At 38.8% G+C, this 19,679-nt stretch overlaps 1 protein-coding gene across 1 annotated transcript; it reads left to right on the forward strand.

Annotated features, from left to right (window-relative positions):
- Positions 1-828: 828 nt before the first annotated feature.
- On the forward strand, positions 829-19,567 carry LOC127801745 (transcription factor bHLH121-like). Its single transcript, XM_052337122.1, has 5 exons — positions 829-1,072; positions 5,809-5,924; positions 17,950-18,077; positions 18,171-18,665; positions 19,004-19,567. The coding sequence occupies exons 1-5, from the start codon at positions 948-950 to the stop codon at positions 19,154-19,156; spliced, it is 1,017 nt and encodes a 338-aa protein (XP_052193082.1). The 5' UTR covers positions 829-947; the 3' UTR covers positions 19,157-19,567.
- The last annotated feature ends 112 nt before the right edge of the window (positions 19,568-19,679 follow it).

The following is a 19,679-nucleotide window of genomic DNA, read 5'->3' on the forward strand; positions in this document are numbered from 1 at the left end:
TCATTCATTGAGATAGCAATTGATTTATAAATAGTTTATGTCATTTTGTTTTGTGATTAAAGTAGTATGTGATTGAAAACTTTTATGGGTTTATTTTGTTTGTCACTTTTACAAGTCTTGATATAGTTGTTTGTGTAGAAAAAATGGTGTTATGGTAATTAGTACATAGTTGGATTTTAATGTGCATATGACATGATTTGATTATAATTATGAGATATATAAATTTTGTAGATAGGTTGATATATTTATTGCATCATATTTTTAGAATATCCATATTTTTACCCTTTTTATTTCAAATGATTTTCAGCTTAATGCATGTTTATATTAATTGTTTGATTATTTCGTGTTTAAAAACTATATACATTGTCTTCAGATTCAATATTCAATTTTTAAACTTTCAATTTAATACGTATCTAAATTCAGTACTTGATTATTTCGCGTTCAAATTTAATGTTCAATTTTTTTTAGTTGCACCGTGCGGGTTATCCTTAGTTTTTCTATAAGCAAAATATATTAACAGAAAAAGAAAAAAATGTCTATAAGTGCAAACGAGGTATGTCCATATATATCAAAGTTTACTTTATCCATATTTAACATGTAGTTTGTATTATGCATGTACAAGCAAAAAAATTAAAAAATTTAAAATAAATATTTATTTAGTGACGATTAATAGTTGCACTTTAGTGCTTATATATGTATGCAAAGTTTGGATAATGATGATACATCCAAGTTGAACAGTAAAAATACAAATCTTAAAAAAAGAATTCAAATTTCAAAATGATATATTTAATCCGAATCGGTAATCCGGGCCTACCCGTTTAGTGGTACGAAGGCTGGAGAGCGCAGATGGCAGGGATAAGAAGATAAACTTGAAAGCGTCTCGCTCGGATTTCTTTGTCAATTCAAGAGGACAAGCTCTGGAAAATTTCTCCTATTACAATGCGCCCATGGATCAAATAGATAAAGACCCTTTCCGCCAATCCTCTCAAGCCCTAAGCACATCGGTCGCCGAGGCTCATCAGCAGCTCCCTCTCCCGCCCTTGCCGTCCGCTGGTCACCTTCCCGATTCCAGGTTCTTCCCGTACAAATTGCATTTTTTTTTTTTGTCGGATATTGTTTCTGAATTTGTGGTATGGCGATTCAATTGGAGGTGTTCGATGCTAGATTTACAGAAAAAGAAAGCGCAAGTAGGGAACGGCACTGGCGCAATTAATGGGAAAAAATCTTAACTATGTTCACTAGCAAAGGATTTTTGATTTGTAATTGTTGAATAGTTAGTAAGAATTGCGGTGAAGTAGTGGGTATTAAGAGTATCACGAGTTAAGGCGTGTGATCAACACTAGCCGGAGATCTTGGTGGTTCAAGAAGCAAGGACGTGTTGCTTATCGTTTTTTTCTTTCACCTTTTCTCCACGAACGGATGTTGTGGAAAGACCATTGATCTTCGTTCACAGGAGCTAATAGAAAGTTGATTGATAGGTCAAACATGTAATACATATTGGATATTTTAGGGTTTATTTAGCTCTGGATGAATATTGTCGTGGCAAGTTTAAATTCGAAGAGAGTGTAAAGGACGGAAAGGGAGTGGAGGTGTATTTGTATTTGTTGCTGTAGCATAGCACTTTATGCCTCTTGTACCTCCTTAGGCACGTGAAATGTATAGCTTCACTTCCTTTCTGTAAAAGGTATTACTAGTTCTTAATTACTGATGAATTATGAATCAATTGGTTACTTGGATGATGATCATTAACACTATCAAGGACTTCAACCATCAATTTCAACTGTCACAACGGATGTTGCCAGGGGATTTGGGTTTTGATGGAAAAGTTCAGCTGTCTATTTGTTGAATTTTGAAAGGGGTGGCATTTTCTACCTACCTTTATTATTTTATCATTTTTGTTTAGCCTATCTATTTTTTTAACATATCTTACTTCTAAGATTTATTGTATGTATAAACATAGTTACGCGGAATGTGGTATGCATTCGTGGGGTGTAGGATTAGTTGGTACGGCAGTTTGGTTTGTGGTTCGCTTTGAATAATGTATTGGAATGAGTATTAAAATTTGAAGGAATTTTTTGTTTTTTATATTCACGAGATCTTGCAATGAAAATAAGGTTCAATTTAACTAAAAGCTAGTTGGCAATTACATAAAACCATAATAGTAGAATTGAAACAGGGGAAAAAAAACTAAATGCTAACATAACAAATTTAAAGCTAACAATCATCTCAAAAGCTTAATAATAAGAGTGCCTAAATCCCAAGAATCCCAAATCTCTAACCACCATGTTTATAATTTACTTTTCCCCTCCTATCTTTAGAATTGCTTCCTTTCACAAGCTTATATGATGGCTTGTATGTGGCAGCAAGCAAAGCTCTTGAGCAAGCTTGTGTAGATTCCTCTTCATTTCACATTTCAACATATTTGCTATCTAGAGCACTCCATATCATCTCCTCCAATCTGGTAACATAATCCTCTATGTTATCATTATCTCGATCAGTATCCCATCTTCTATAAGATCCAACTTCATAATTTTGACAAAACTGTGATTGAAGATGAATATTTGAATGAATAAAAACCAGTTTATCAGCTCTTGTACTGTTCATAATTTTGGGATTGCCATTTTTGGAGATCCAAGTCACGTCCCTCCTGTTCTAGTACGCACTCATCTCGCGAATAGATTCGCACAATCAGAAACGCAGTTTTTTTTTTTTTTGGGGGGGGGGGGGGGTGGGGGGTGGGGGGGGGGGGGGGGTTGCCACTAACTGTGTAACTATGTGTATACCATCTCATGTTATTCCACAGTTGTAGAAAAGAATGTAGGCAATCTGAATTCCCTCTTGATCATGAGTGCAGCTGATCAACCAAAGTGAAATGTCTGAATCAGATTTCGGAATCAACTATTACAGAATATCGTTTTAAATTGATTAGAATCACTGAGATTGTGTTGTGAGTTGTCATCCTGATGGTTGTTTTTGTTCCATCGAAGTCAATTTCATTTTTGACTGTACTTTCAGCTCCCACTCTTTGCCATGATCCCTACCATTTTTGTGTCTTTAATGCTTTGGTGTAAAGAGAGATAAAACAGATCTGTTTGCTCCTTTTGACTAGAAGTAGATTTTGATTTTTTCTTGTCTAAATAGAAGGTAAAGGCCACAGACATCCCACATTGAAATCCTTAGCTAAATGACTGCATTCTATCTAAAGCCACACTTCTATGAAGTGTATCTGTGACCATTGATTTTTTGCAGAGTTGACCTGATATTAGTTGGCTTTACTTGTCCAAGTCCGTATCTTCCATAATTACTAAATGGCCTTTCTCACCAGCACTTTGCTTTACACCCCAACACCCAAGATATTTGTTTATAGGTTCCTTTTGTTCTTCGCCTTTTGTAATAAGTTAGAAAATAGGTTTCCTCTAACATAAAGATTCCTTTGATTAAAGCTAAAAGAAAAAATTATAAGACAACTATAAGACCAACTTTATTGTATGGCATAGAATGTTGGGCAATAAAGCACTAACATGTGCAGAATATGAACATAATGGAGATGAAGATGCTAAGAGGGATTTGCAATCATACAAGAAAAGATAAAATTAGAAATGAGGTTATTCATAGTAAGATTGGAGTGGCTCTTTTTGATATTTTTACCTTGTAAATTTCATAATTGATTTTCAATGTTTATGTGCCAACTTTGTTAATTGGTAACAATGGAAATTGATCTCTCATAGATGTATGCATGCGTCTATTTTATTAGCAACAATGAAGATTGATTTCTTTCATAGATGTTTGTATGCATCTATAATTGCCTGCGCTCATGTCTAAATAGTGAGGGGATAATAGTGCTTTGGAGGAGTACACAGGGGAGAGGAGGGCATATGACTGAAAAAGTCAAGAAGGTATGATCATCACTTCTCCCATTTGCGGGATGTCATGACCCAAGATTCCATAGAAGGTCATTATAGTAATAGACTTAGCAAGTTGTTAGGAGATATTTTGTAATGCTGTTACAGCACATGGATGCTGTTATTTTGTTAGATGAAGCCTATATAAAGGCCCCATTGTAAGAGGAGAGGATATGATTAAAATGATAAATGAAAACTGATTCTCTCTCTACAATTCTCCCAAATTTCCCTCTCATTTCTCTCTACATTCTCTCCCTCAATTCTCGCTACATTCTCTCCCCATTCTATTCATCAGCTCCTTCCAATTGTCATTCCAATCCTAGGCTAAACCCTAGGATCATGACACAGGAGTAGGATAAACCAACAAGAGTTCAGCTTGAATAGTACTACTAGAGCTTTGATTCTTGTGGGTGATTAGGAGTCAGAACAGGCTACCAGGGTTCTTGTGAAGGGATATTAAGCTCCAAAATGTCCGAGTCTGGCTACGATGTGTGGACTGGAGGGAGTTCAGGCAATTTAGAATGAGTAGTAAGGGAGAGCTATTGCCCCAAGTGGAATGGAGAAGGAGATCAGTTGTATGCATTGAATTTGAAAGAAAAGGTCACCACGTGGCATTTCAAGCTAGTACTCATGTCACAATCCATGTGTCACCACACAGCATGATGCTGAGGCTGTCATGTGGTGCTTGTATTGTCATTTGTTTGTGTGGATTCTAGCTCTCCAATCATCTGATAATAACTTGTGTCAGGTGATTATATCCCACCTTATATGTAAGAGTTTCCCTCCAAGTTTTCCTTGATCTCTCTCTACTTCTTTGCTGCAAACTTTTTCCATTCCATCCACTCTCTTCATAAGTGCTTTTATTGACCTTTTTCTCACATGATCATACTATCTTAATCATGTCTCATGCATCTTGTCTTAATGCTACTGGTAATCTCTAATTTTTGCACATGAACTCTTACCTTTGTTTCAATTATTGTGGCTGGTTGTTATTACCTATTGATGATGGTAGTGCTGTTACCTTGCCCATCTTTTGACTTGAGCACTTGCTGTGATTGGTAACGAAGCCATTTCCAGCACAAAGGAGAAGATGAGAAAAAGGAGTAGTTGTAATAGCTCATTTGTGTATTTTAACTGTTTTAGTTTTTACCGTTCCAATCCCTGTCCTGGTTTACGATTACCTTATATTTTTACACCGGAGTTGTATTGGTAATAGGCAGTTTCCAACCCAGAATGAAGAAGAAGAAAAGTAGTTGTCATAACATTTTTGTGTATATAAACTATTCGTAGGTTTTTCTTTTTTTTTTTCTTCCAGTGCCTAGGTTATACTTCTGCCTGGTTTATGCGTAGTAGCTTCTTTTCTGTAATGGGAGAGAAGTTTCCTGGGCCAGCATGCATCAAGATTAAGTTTGTTAGAATGCGCTTTATTTATTGCATGCATTCTATCCTTCATCCAATGTGCCTTTCCCCCTCTTGTGATCAGCATATTGGTGACATTGGCTTGCTAGATTATATTAGTGAAAGTTAGCTTCTAGGTGAAGGATTTTACCATGTTCAAAGTTCAATCCAAAGAGGTTATTCAAGAGATAATAAGTTACAATATAATGCCCTTTCTGTAATTTGCAGTCAAAATATAAGACTATAAGTTCATGTAATGTCTTGGGAATATTATCAGCATGTGCAACAAGAAGACAGATATACTGAATACTGAGTTGTAAACCCAGTGTGCAATAATCATGTACATTAGTCTTTTCCTGCTGGTCTCTTTAATTTATTGAGTTACTTTAAAACAAACTTTCAACTCCGTCATGCACCAGAGTATTTCTTTGTTTTCCTTTCTATTGCTTTGCCTTCCACTTCCTTTCTCTTTCTTACTTCTCTTTTCTTTTTCTTTTAATAACCAAAGGCTGGAAACAGAATGCAAGGACAGTGTTGCTGCAAGAAAAGTTCAGAAAGCTGACCGTGAGAAATTGAGGAGGGATCGTCTGAATGAGCAGTTTTTGGAGTTGGGAAAAGTGTTAGGTAAAATAAATATTTCATTATAGATATTATGCAAATGAAATATGTTATTTATTTATTATTATTATTATTAGTGTGTCATGTACCGTTGGGGATAAGGGTAGTTTTGCAATAAAATGTAATAGAAGGGCTGGATAAGAAAGGTTGGGCTGAGTTAGTTAGTTGCTGTGGGGGGTAGTACATAATCTATTGCTACTTTATTAAGCTTATACATTCCCTATAGCTTTAATCGGTTACAGCACGTGAGGAGAATCCCAGCTATATATGGGCTATCTCTCTCCTGATTGGATATTCATTGAGAAGTTATCACTATCCTATCAATTCTCCCTCTGTTCTTCCTTCCTCTCTCCTAATTCTCTCTGTTTTCCCTCTCCCATTCTCTAAAATATCTAGTCAGTCCTCCGGGACCTGACATTCTGGTATCAGAGCATCCTTCTTGGGTGTCAGCGACCACCATGGCAGACAGGATAAGAATGAAGCAGATGGAATCGCAGCTACAACAGATGACGACAGCAATAACGGAGGTATAGAATCGACTAGGATCACTGGAACTATCGATCGGAGCGGGAGTCGATTCCAGAATCGACCAGGCAATGGAACGTTGGAGGATGGAGAGTCGCGAGCAGAACACTCTCTTTCGGGAGCAAATGATGGAACAAATGCAAATGATCGTGTGAATGTTCACTCAACAGCAATCATTGAGGCTCTCTCCTGAGTTTCCTCCGAGAGACCGAATGGAGCCCATTTTTCCAGGAGTAGGGGTAGAACCTCGACCAGGAGGAACGTCGGAGTTCGAGTTTGATACGGACATAGTGGGAGAAAATGTAAGGGAAAGGAGGCCGGGAATGACGGCTAATCGAGACCATCCGAATTACCCCATGTTGAAGCTCGAGATTCCTTTATTTGAAGGAGAGAACCCGAGGTGGTGGTCGAGAAGATGTGAACGAGTATTTTCCTTATATCAAATTCCAGATCAGCAGAAGGTCACCATGGCTTCTGCTTATCTGAATGATACGGGAGATGCTTGGTATCAAGGTTGGCTCGCGGTCAAGGAGGGGAGTCCTTGGAGTGTGTTTGTAGAAGATTTGTGTGTAAGGTTCGGAGATAAATGCATGCGGGACATCATCGAAGAGTTTAACAAACTCAAACAAGAAGGGACGATCCAGGTATATCAGCAGAAATTCGAGGAGCTTAGATCACTGATGATGATACATAATCCCCAGTTATCCGAGGAGTATTATGTATCGAGCTTCATCAGTGGCTTAGGGGACGAGGTCAGACCCATGGTGAAGATGATGCAACCGCACTCGGTGAAGCAGGCTGCCGAGAGCGCAAGGTTACAAGAGATGATCGTTGATGCCATGGCTAAGAAACAAAGGAATTCGGTGAAAGGGGTGATCACGGGAGGTTGGCAAACTGGCAATAGGTTGCCACCCAGAGAAGGAGGGTTCCAAGGAAGAGGTGTATTGGTTCTACTGTCCACCAACCCTGCTTGCGCCCAGGGAGGAAGACTGATGGAGCAGAGGCGAGTAGCTGGTCTATGCTACAAATGTGGTGACAAGTATTTCATGGGCCACAAGTGCAAGAGGCAACTACTGTTGCTGGAAGGGGAAGACGAGGACAAGGAGGAAGGAGAGGAACTCTCGGAGAATGAGAGGGAGGACCAAGAAGAGATTTCATTGCATGCCTTGAAAGGAGTTAACCATAGTAAGGTTATCAAGGTAGAAGGAAGGGTCAATAGCAATCCGATTATGGTTCTCATCGATAGTGGGAGTACTCATAGCTTCTTGGATGAAACTGTGGCAAGAAAATTGGGGTGTGAAGTCAGTACTTCCTTACCATTATCAGTCACAGTTGCGAACGACAGCAAGGTGTTAAGTCAGTTAGATTGTAGGGATTTCCATTGGGAGATGAATGGGGAAAATTTCTCAACTTTCTTGAGGTTGCTTAAGCTGGGAGGCTGTGATGTCGTGCTGGGAGTGGATTGGATGAAGGGAGTCAATCCAATCAGTTTTGATTTCAACAAAATGGAAGTGACTTTTGAGAAAGATGGCAGCAAGAAGGTTCTAACAGGCAAACCAAAGGTGGGAGTATGCAAAATCATCTTGGGTAAGAGGTTACAAAGGATACTCAAGAGCAAGTTATCACAGGTGGCTCAACTATTTTCTATCCATACCATGGATGTCACCATCGGGGAGCAAGGGGCAGAACTTCAGCTGGCACGCACAACGGGCAGTAACACTCACAGCCCGTGGCAGGTACATGAATTTGACTCTCTTAACATACTGTTAATTGATTATAAGGACCTCTTTTCCGAGCCAAGTTCCCTACCACCCCAGCGACCCTATGACCATGCTATTAATCTTAAGCCTAATGTAGAGCCAGTGAACCTAAGAGTCTATCGATACCCTCCCAGACAAAAGACTGAGATAGAAAAACTCATAACAGATATGTTAAAGAAGTCCATTATCCAAACCAGCCATAGCCCATTTGCATCACCGGTATTGCTTGTTAAGAAAAAAGATGGGTCATGGAGGTTTTGTGTTGACTACCGTCAACTTAATGCTATGACCATCAAGAACAAGTTTCCCATCTCAATTGTGGAAGATCTCCTTGATGAACTAAACAATGCTTATGTTTTTACCAAGTTAGATCTTCGATCAGGCTACCATCAAATTAGGATGCGGCCTGAAGACATTCCTAAGACAGCTTTTACCACTCATCAAGGGCATTATGAATTTCTTGTAATGCCCTTTGGCCTAACTAACGCCCCTGCAACTTTTCAGGCGTTAATGAACAAAATTTTCGAACCATATTTGTGCCAATTCATCCTAGTATTCTTTGATGACATTTTAATTTACAGTCCCACCTTCGCTCAACACCTAAACCACTTGAAAACCACCTTTGAAGTCCTTAGAATCAATAAGCTATATGTTAAGGAGTCAAAGTGTACTTTTGCTAAGCAACAAGTTGAGTATCTTGGGCATATTATTTCCAATTCAAGGGTAAGCACAGATCCAAGTAAGGTTACAACCATGGTGTCTTGGCCTCGGTCGCAAAATGTGAAAGGGTTGAGAGGATTCCTAGGGTTAACCGGATACTATCGCCGGTTCGTTAAAGGGTATGGCATAATTAGTCGGCCTCTCACTAACCTACTGAAGAAAGATGGATTCAAGTGGGATGCCACGGCCGAGAAGGCTTTTTGCAAACTTAAGCAGGCTATGAGTGAAGTGCCCACTCTAGGATTACCTGACTTCAACAAACAGTTCATCTTAGAAACTGACGCCAACAGCAATGGGATTGGAGCAGTCTTGGTTCAGGAAGGTAGACCCATAGCCTTCCCCAGTCAAGCTCTTGCACCAAGACATCTCGGATTGAGCATATATGAGAAAGAACTTCTGGCAATCCTGATGGCGATAGAAAGATGGCGCCATTATCTTGAGGGAGGGAGTTTTGTAATCAAGACTGACCATGAGAGCCTTAAATTCTTGTTACAACAAAAGCTACATACTCAACTACAACGCAAAGGTATGACTAAATTAATGGGTTTGAACTATGTGATCCAATATAGGAAGGGTAAAGAAAATCTTGCAACAAATGTTCTATCAAGATGTCTTGAAGAGGGAAGTGCAGCTGCCATTTCAACCATTGTTCCAGAATGGTGCCAAGAGATCGCTGCTAGTTATCCCTCAAGTGACAAGACCTGAGAACTCTTACAACAGTTGGTAGTCAATCCCTCATCCAAACCAGGATACACTTTGAGTAATGGGATGATTAGACACCGAGGGAAGCTGGTGATTGGGGAGGAGGAAGCACTGAAAAGGAAAATTATAGAGGCACTGCACGCCTCTCCCATAGGGGGCCACTTGGGTATTGTAAACACCTATCATCGGGTTAAGCAACTCTTCCGATGGGCAGGACTCAAGAAGGACGTTATGGAATTTGTGATCAGGTGTGATACTTGTAGGCGGTGCAAACTAGAAAATGTGGCAACACCTGGGTTACTCCAACCTCTGAATATTCCTTGGGGTCCATGGGAAGATATTTCGATGGATTTTATAGAGGGGCTACCCAAATCAGAAGGTAAAGACTGCATTATGGTGGTCGTGGACCGTTTTATCAAATATGGGCACTCTATGGGATTGATTCACCCATACACTGCCCAGGAAATGGCCAGGATATTCCTCGACCAGGTAGTAAAACTACATGGAACACCCAAGGCCATAGTTTCCGATAGGGATAAGATCTTTACTAGTCGACTGTGGAAGGAATTGATGGGGTTGCTGGGAGTGAAATTGAAGATGTCTAGTGCATACCACCCTGAATCGGATGGACAAACCGAAAGGGTTAACCGGTGCTTGGAAATGTATCTCAGGTGTACTTGTTTTCTGCAACCAAAGACATGGCATAAGTGGCTTCTGATGGCTCAATGGTGGTATAATTCTAGCCGCCATTCAACCATAAAATTGTCCCCTTTTGAAGCCCTTTTATGGTTACAAATCCCCACTCCTACTATCGGCACTGGCAGATAATTCAACTGTGGCCTCTTTAGACACATACCTACAGCAAAGGCAGCAAGCCTTGCAGGGAATTAAGGAGGAGCTGGCTACTTCCCAAAATAGGATGAAGTAATTTGCTGACAAGAAAAGAAGTGAAAGAGAATTCCAGGTTGGGGATATCGTGTATCTCAAATTGAAACCGGGACACCTAAGGACACTACTTCCCCATCCCAGTTCTAAATTACATCCGAAGTTCTATGGACCTTTTCCAGTTATTGCACGAATAGGATCAGTGGCGTACCGTTTGGAATTGCCGGAAGGTACTAATATGCATCCAGTTTTTCATGTTTCGCTTCTCAAGAAAGCAGTGGGGGCACAGCTAGCAAGCTCCATCCTACCTAACCTCCCCCAAGCTGAAGCTCATCTCCGAGAACCTATAGCTATACTGGACAAAAGGGTGATTTATAGACAAGGTGCTCCAATCACTCAAGTTCTCATTAAATGGGCTGATCAACACTTCGAAGATAATACGTGGGAGTACCTCCCGGACATTTTGACCCAATTTCCGCGTGTGGCCAGCCTCCTCCATATTTCTTGTGGACAAGAAAAGTTTTGAAGGGTGGGGTAATTGTCATATACCGTTGGGGATAAGGGTAGTTTTGCAATAAAATGTAATAGAAGGACTGGATAAGAAAGGTTGGGCTGAGTTAGTTAGTTGTTGTGGGGGGTAGTACATAATCTGTTGCTACTTTATTAAGCTTGTACATTCCCTATAGCTGTAATCGGTTACAGCACGTGAGGAGAATCCCAGCTATATATGGGCTATCTCTCTCCCGATTGGATATTCATTGAGAAGTAATATCACTATCCTATCAATTCTCCCTCTGTTCTTCCTTCCTCTCTCCTAATTCTCTCTGTTTTCCCTCTCCCATTCTCTAAAATATCTAGTCAGTCCTCCGGGACCTGACATAGTGTTATTATTATTAATTTTTTTAAGAAGTTATTAGAATGCTGAAAAGAGTGCCTGGATGCCTTATATGGATGTATGATTCCCCAAATAAGTGATGAGATTATAGAAGTAAAGAAAAATAAATTTTCAACCAAAAAAATGAGAGACAACACCCATAGGAAACTAATATAATGAGGAGATTGAGAATACTCCTTTAATTGTGTAAAAAATAGATTAAAGGATGCAGGGGGAACAAAGAATAATAATTCTCTCGATTTCTTGAACTGAATATTATATCCCCTATTAATAGGGAAGAAGAATACAACATAAGAAAGATAAACAATAAGGAAGGATAGGCTGTACACTATACAAAATTCAAAGATATAGAAAACAAGATTAGGAAATATCTAAATCTGTCCAATTTCTTTCTAAATACTAAAGATAGAATCTGTGCTAGGTTGGGAAGTTTAGACCACGAAATCATAATCCAATTCTCTCCATAATCCTGTGAATTAGTTAACACTCCCCCTTATGCTGGTGAATGAATATTTATCATTCCTAGCTTGCCTATAAGCTTTTCAAACCTTTTGATAGGAAGACCCTTGTCAATAAATCAATTAGCTAATTTTCTGAAGTAACAAAGGGTATGCAGATTTTTCCAGCCTCTAACTTTTCCTTGATGAAATGGCGATCAATCTCAACATACTTGGTGCGGACGTGTTACATTGGAATATGTGCAATACTGATAATCGATTGATTATCACAAAACAACTTCATTGGACCATGACAAGGGATTTGTAGATCATCTAGCACAATTTTTAACCACAATAGTTCACATAAACTAAGGGCCATTGCCTGAAACTTAGCTTCTACACTGCACCAGGCCACTACGTTTTGTTTTTTATTTCTCTTGGATACCAAATTTCCTCCTAAGAATACACAATAGCTGTAGTAGATCTTCTATCCACAAGAGAATCTCCATAATTAACATCTGTCCTTGTAACTTCTAATTCTTTTCCTGATTTGAACAAAAGACCTTTCCTTGGTGTTGCCTTTAGGTAATGCAAGATTCTTTTCACTGCTTGCATATGTTCTTCAGTTGGACTGTGCATAAATTGACTCACCAAGCTGACAGTAAAAGCAATGTTAGTTCTTGTGTGTGATAAGTAGATTAATTGGCCCACTAACCTTTGATACCTCCCTCTGTCTACCATTGGGCCATCAGATTTTCCCAACTTGAGATTTCGTTCTAATGGAGTACCAGTTGTCCTATCACCTAACAACTTGGTTTGTTCCAATAAATCCATGGTATATTTTCTTTGGGAAAGAAAGATACTGTCCTTAGAGTAGGCTACTTCTATGCCTAAGAAATACTTAAGCTTGCCAAGGTCCTTTATGTCAAATTCTCAAGCCAAATTCTCCTTCAGGTGTTGCTGTTCATCAATATTATTCCTGGTGACAATAATGTCATCTACATACACAAGTAAAGTTGTTAGATTACCTTGCTTAGAATGCTTAATAAACAGAGAATGATCTCCCCTACTTTGCCAATACCCTATTTGCTTGATAGCCTTTGAAAACTTGTAAAACCAAGCCCTTGGGGATTGCTTTAACCCGTAAAGAGCCTTTTTCAATTTGAAAACTTTGCCTGATACATCTTTAGTGAAGCCTGGAGGTGGGTCAAAGACTTCCTCCTTTAAATCACTATGTAGGAAGGCATTTTTTACATCCAATTGTGTCAATTTCCACCCCTAACAACTAGCTAGAGATATAAGTATTCTAATAGTAGTCATTTTTGCCACAGGTGCAAATGTTTCCAAATAATCAATGCCATAAGTTTGTGTATGTCTCTTAACTACCAATTGAGTCTTATACCATTTTAATGTACCATCTACATTATACTTTCACATTAAACACCCACCTGGAACCTATAGGTTGAATTCCCTTCAGTCTAGGCACCATCACCTAAGTCTGATTTTTCTCTAAGGCTCTCATTTCTTCTTGCATGGCCTATATCCAATTCTGATTCTGTAATGCCTCCTCTACTGACTTAGGAATGGTTATGGAATCAAGGGAAGACAAGAAACTCTTGTGTTTGGATGAAAGGCGATGATAGGAAATGAAATTGGCTATAGGATGTTGTGTGCAACTCTTAACTCCTTTTCTAACAGCAATAGGCAAATCTAAATCACTGTGAATAGGTTCAGAATGAACAGAAGATTGAGATAGTTCAATACCTGACCTTGGAGTAGATGTTGGTCCTTGCTTTGCACATGAAATTAGCTAAACCCTTCTCTTGTAGACATAGGGTGAACCTTTAAATCTGGAAGGAGATGGCATCACTAATTGGTTTGGAATAGAAGGACTAGGAGATGATGATAATAATTCTCCCAATACTTCTACATCTGAGGACTCTAGTACAGAGAGAATAGGTAGGGTAGGTGAGTTAGATTCTGATGGAGGGTGTGGCTAAGAATCCAAAGACAAGTCCAAATTAGGTAGATTGGGCGGATCATGGTCATTGTCCACTCTCTCCCCCTATGGACCAGAAAGAAAAGTCCCCAAAAAGGACTGAGTTTCAACAAAAAGTCACATCTCTAGACACAAAGAATTTGTGAGTGGGAGGATGGTAACACTTATAGTCCTTTTTGGGTAGGAGAGTATCCAATAAAAATACACTTAAGGTCTCTAAGATCAAATTTGTCCCTGTGGTGCTTAGAAATGTGAAGAAAAGCCACACACTCAAAACACTTTGAAAGAAGAGATGTACGGAGACCAAGTTTAAGAAAGTGAGAAGAAAGGCACTGAAAAGAACTGAGGTGGTTGAGCACTTTAGAAGGAATTGGGTTTATCAAATAAGTTGCAGTGAGCACTGCTTCACCCGAAAAAGATTTATGAACAACATGTTGATGCAAGAGAGCTCTAATCACATTAAGGAGGTGCCTCATCTTTCTCTTAGCAACTCCATTTTGTTATGGAGTATCAACACAAGAGGATTCATGGATGATACCCTCTTGTTGAAAGAACTGATTTAAGTGGTGATTAAAATAATCTCTTGCATTATCAGTTCTAAATCTTTTAATAGAAACCCCAAATTGAGTAAGGATCATTCTATGGAATAAAGGTGGGATGTCACTGTTGGCTACCTTATCTTTTAGTAAGTACACCCAAGTCATTCATGTGTAGTCATCAATAAAGAAGATAAACCATTTAGCCTCAGAACAATTGGGAACTTTAGAGGGCCCCCACACATTAGAGTGTACCAAAAAGAAAGGAATAAAAGAGAATTTATTACTAACAACATAAGGCACCCGATGATGTTTAGACATCTCACACACATCACAATGAAAATCAGTAACATCTAAACCCTGAAACAAAGTAGGAAACATAGTCTTTAACAGATGAAAAAGAGAATGTCCTAATCTAAGATGCTAAAGCTAGACATCAATCTTGGTAGAGGTAGATTGAGAGGAGCAGGCTAGAGTAGGTTGAGCTCCTGCAGATAGCTCATAGTTCCTTTGTATGTAGTACAACCCATTTTGTGCCTTAGCTACACCAATCATGTTCCCCATGGCCAGATCCTGAAATTCACAAGTATGAGGAGAAAAGATGACACGACCATTAAGATCTTGAGTGAGTTTATAAACTGAAAGTAAATTGGTAGAAAGACTAGGCACATGAAGCACATGTTGGACATGAAGGGAATGGTTCAAACACATACTTCCTTGTCCGGTTATAGGAATCGTATGGCCATTAGCTATTGTAATTCTAGTTGGTTATTGGTTTATATGTTTCAAACCCACTCAGGTTAGGAGTCATGTGATCAGTAGCTCCGGAATCCGTGATCAGTAGCTCCGGAATCCAAGATCCATAACTCATTCTTAGTAGTGTGTGAGGCAATAGAGAATTCAGAATTACAACACATACCTGCTTAGACTAGAGAGCATGATCCTCCTTGGAGAGTCTTTAAGAAGGATTTCAGCTTATCGATTTCTTCTGTATTTAACTCTCCCATATTTGAGGAGATAGTAGAATCGACTTTCTTAGTTGGTTCCTCCGATTCTTTAGTTGTAAGATACACCTTTGCTTGACTCTTAGGCTACAAATTCTTGAATCCTCCCATTTTGTTCAAAACAACCTCTTTTCCATACAATTTAAAGCATGTCTCCCTTGTGTGTTTTGGCTTCTTATAGTAGGAACACCATAACCTCCTTGTTTTGCTTAGAGGAGAACATATCTTTACCTTGTTGTCACTTAGTCCATGATCCCTGCACCTTGTTAGACACCATTGCTGACCCTTCCAAATTATGATCATTAAACATAGCTGCCCTTCTATGCTCCTCACTACGTACTATAAAAAACACCTCATTCAAAGATGGCATCTTTTTCCTGCTAGGGATCTGTGCTCTTACATGATCAAGCTCAGAATTAAGCCCAGTCAAGAATTCCACTATTCTATCTCTTTCTAGCATAGAGGTTAGAATAACAACATCTTCACTACATACCATTTTAATGTCCCGATAATGGTCTAATTCAAGTCAAAAACCATTCATCCTATTATAGTAATCAGTCATAGACAAGGATCCTTGCTTTGTGCTACTAATTTTTGTTTTTATTTCATAGACAACTGATGCATCTTGCACCTTAGAATATGTTTTCTTAACTGCATCCCAAATGTCCTTAGCTATAGATAAAAACATATAGTTCTTGCTTACCTCGGTAGCATTGAACTCCACACCCATGACATCAACATTAAATCTTCTACATCCCAAGCAACAAATCTCGGATCCGAGGCTTTAGGTACTGGACTAGTAAGGTGAGCAATCTTTCCCCGACCCTTCAGAAACGTTTCACTAGCTGAGACTATTTAAAGTAATTCCCACCATCTAGGCGCTATGAATGGTGCATTCCTGGCAGCTCACCAGCAGGGGCACCACTGGTTGGTTGTTTGATTGGCATAGCTTGTTTTGTTGAGATGGGAGAAGTCGTTTCAAAAATTTCAGACATCATACAGGATTACAAAAAATAGTGTAGGAAAAACAAAGTATAACCGTGGCAATGAAGGCTCACAAAGAATGATTCAAGCGAATTGGCTCTGATACTATGTAAAAAATAGATCAAAGGATGTAGGAGGAACAAAGAATAATAATTCTCTGGATTACTTGAACTGAATATTACATCCCCTATTAATAGGGAAGAAGAATACAACATAGGAAAGATAAACAATAAGGAAGGATAGGCTGTACACTATACAAAATTCAAAGATACAGAAAACAAGATTAGGAAATATCTAAATCTTTCCAATTTCTTTCTAAATACTGAAGATAGAATATGTGCTAGGTTGGGAAGATTAGACCATGAAATCATAATCCAATTCCCTCCATAATCTTGTGAATCAGTCAACAAATTGGGTTAATCCATTATCCATACTGGAATGTCATTGGCCCCTGCTTGCATGGAATAGACCACCAGGCATGCTATGGGTTTAGTGGCACATTATTCAGCCAAGCTCCAGCTGAAGGGGAAGAAATCAATAATGTGTCACTAAACCCATAGCATATAGTGAAATACCAAGAAAGTTGGCAAGACCTTTTATATCATACCAGGAATCCTTCGAGAATAGATTCCGTCTCCTATTCCCTGCCTTAGAGGAAGTAAAACTTGGAAAAATCATCTATGACTGCATTGGGCAAACTATTTTTTCTTGTTTAATTTTAATATACCTCATACAAGTTTTATGTTATCATTAATCTTGGGGTTGAAAATTGATTCAGGGACTCTCCAGAAGATGTTGTTTCCTTTTTTTTTCCTGGAATAAAAGGGTGGGAACTGGGAAGTATATTTCTTTTGAATTTGGGATTTTTACCTGAGCAAGTGACAAGAGTAGTTTGCCATGAAATTCCTACCGCTGAACTCTATCTTCTAAACTATTTGACACTACTGGGGTGTCTTTTCATGTGGCATTAACCAGGCTGAGCTAGCTCAGGAATTGTTTTGTTTACCTATTGAACTTCAATTGGTAATGTTAATATCCAAAAAGACTTTGCTGCTCTAATGATATCTTCAAGTTGTAAACTTCGATTGGCTTAGCACTATTCCATAATGAGCCCCTATCCCTTCCTGAAATAAGCATATGTACTTTTATTTAGGAGGTGGCAGAAAATTTTGATTTTAATCAGTAATATATGGTATTTCAGTTTGGGTGCGTAGTGTCCAACCAGTTTTTAGCTGGAGTTGCATGATCCTTTAACATTGTAGGTGAAGGTGTGAGGTATGATGTCTGGTGGGATGTGGATATGAATCTTTATATAATGAAATTACTTTTTTTTATTGTAGGAGGAAATAATTTTACTGGCTTTTACTATCCTGAACATATTCCCTTAATACATTTACTTTGCAATTATTAACGAAGTAAATAAGCACTAAATTATGGTCTGATGCCTAGACTATTGGAGAAACTGTAACCAGCTATGTCAGACCCATCCTTTTTGTCATTTTTGTCTGCAAGGCCAAGAGTTTTTCTGTAAATTTCCTTTGGTTCTGGCAAATTAGATAATCTTGCATTGACTTGAAATTGCAGATCCTGATAGACCCAAAAATGACAAAGCATCCATTCTCACCGATACAATCCAAATGGTGAAGGATTTGACAACTCAAGTTGAGAGATTAAAAGTGGAGTATGCCACACTGACTACAGAATCCCGTGAGGTGATTTTTCTTTGCAATAAATTTATATTGCTGTGTGACCCATTCAATATGGTATTTGATTGTCCCTTTCTTTTCTTTTGCATGACAAATCAGTTGACTCAGGAGAAAAATGATCTCAGAGAAGAAAAGGCTTCTCTTAAATCTGATATTGAGAACCTTAATACTCACTATCAGCAGAGACTCAGGACTACATTTCCATGGGCTGCTATTGATCATTCAGTTGTTATGCACCCTCCTTCATATCCCTTGCCAATGCCAGTTCCCATGCCAATAGCCCCTGGGCCAATTCCCATGCATCCATCGTTGCAACCATACCCCTTTTTTGGGAATCAAAATCCTGGTGTTATTCCTAACCCTTGTTCAACTTTTGTTCCATATGTAACTCCTAATACCATGATTGAACAACAGTCCACCCAGAATCTATCTCCTGCCGTACAGCCGGGCACTAGGTTGAATATTTCAGGGCAACAAAATTCAAGAAAAAAGGCATCTGATTGTCAAGGGGAAAGCAAGATTGAAAGAGGTGAGGCCTCAAATGATGTCACAACAGACCTTGAGCTCAAGACACCTGGATCTACTGGAGATGAGGTGAGTCATAATGTTTATAGGTAAATATGTTGGAGGACAATACTTTAGAAACAATCATTGTACTGTGACACGGTTGGGAAATTAGAAAAGAAAAATATTTAATGAATAAAAAATTAGGCGAAGAGTAAAAATTAAATGCCTAAGGTCATGTTCATCTTTGGATGCCATTCTAAAACTTTAACAGTCCCGCCACATGTTCCTAGGGTGAAAAAAATAAAGTGTATAAGCTGAAACAAAGGCAAAGAAAATGAGGGAAGAAAGGCATCATCATCTTCAATGATTTGTTTTGCTTGATATTATTGGGTCTTTGTTAACTGTCTTTATTAACTGCTTTGCAGGACTCTTCATCTCGACAAAGGAAATCCAAGAAATTGCCCAGGAAGGAAAACAGCCTCACAGATGGGAGCTCCTCGACTAGGTTCTCTTCATCTCCTAGCATCCAAGATAGCTCATCAAGTAGCGTAGTTGGCGGTGGGAAGGCCGATGACTGAAGAAGGTCATAAATGGGGAATAATATTCTACTAATGGTATCTCAAGTAGTTTTTATGTTAATCTCGTTCACCTCCAAGTTAGATATCTATCTTACATAGGCGTAATACTTACGCTGCATGTGACTGTAGAATCGGTCACCTTTGCTAGGCACAGAACATGTAGGGTGCAAGGTTAGAGTTACTAGGGAACTATGTATTCTTCATCATCTTCATTTCGATATGGAGAGGTGCTTGGGATTTGTGTTAAACGGTGCTGTAAATTCAGAATAGATCATTGCAAGGAAGTAAACTTGGAGGTTTCGGGTATGTATCTCTTCAATCAGGGTTTAGCGTATGGTGGGTCTTGACAACATTAACCGAAATACGGGTTTATAATTTTAAACAGTACTGCGATTTAGCAGTCCAGTAGAATATTCTTGGGACCCACCTTATCAATTTCTGATAAGGAAGTATTGCTGTGTGTGTGTGTGTGTGTTTGTGTGTGTGCTGCTTTGCAATTCATATAGTAAATTGCGGTCCCATG

The sequence above is a fragment of the Diospyros lotus genome, chromosome 5 (assembly GCF_014633365.1).
Source record: "Diospyros lotus cultivar Yz01 chromosome 5, ASM1463336v1, whole genome shotgun sequence".
Taxonomy (NCBI): domain Eukaryota; kingdom Viridiplantae; phylum Streptophyta; class Magnoliopsida; order Ericales; family Ebenaceae; genus Diospyros; species Diospyros lotus.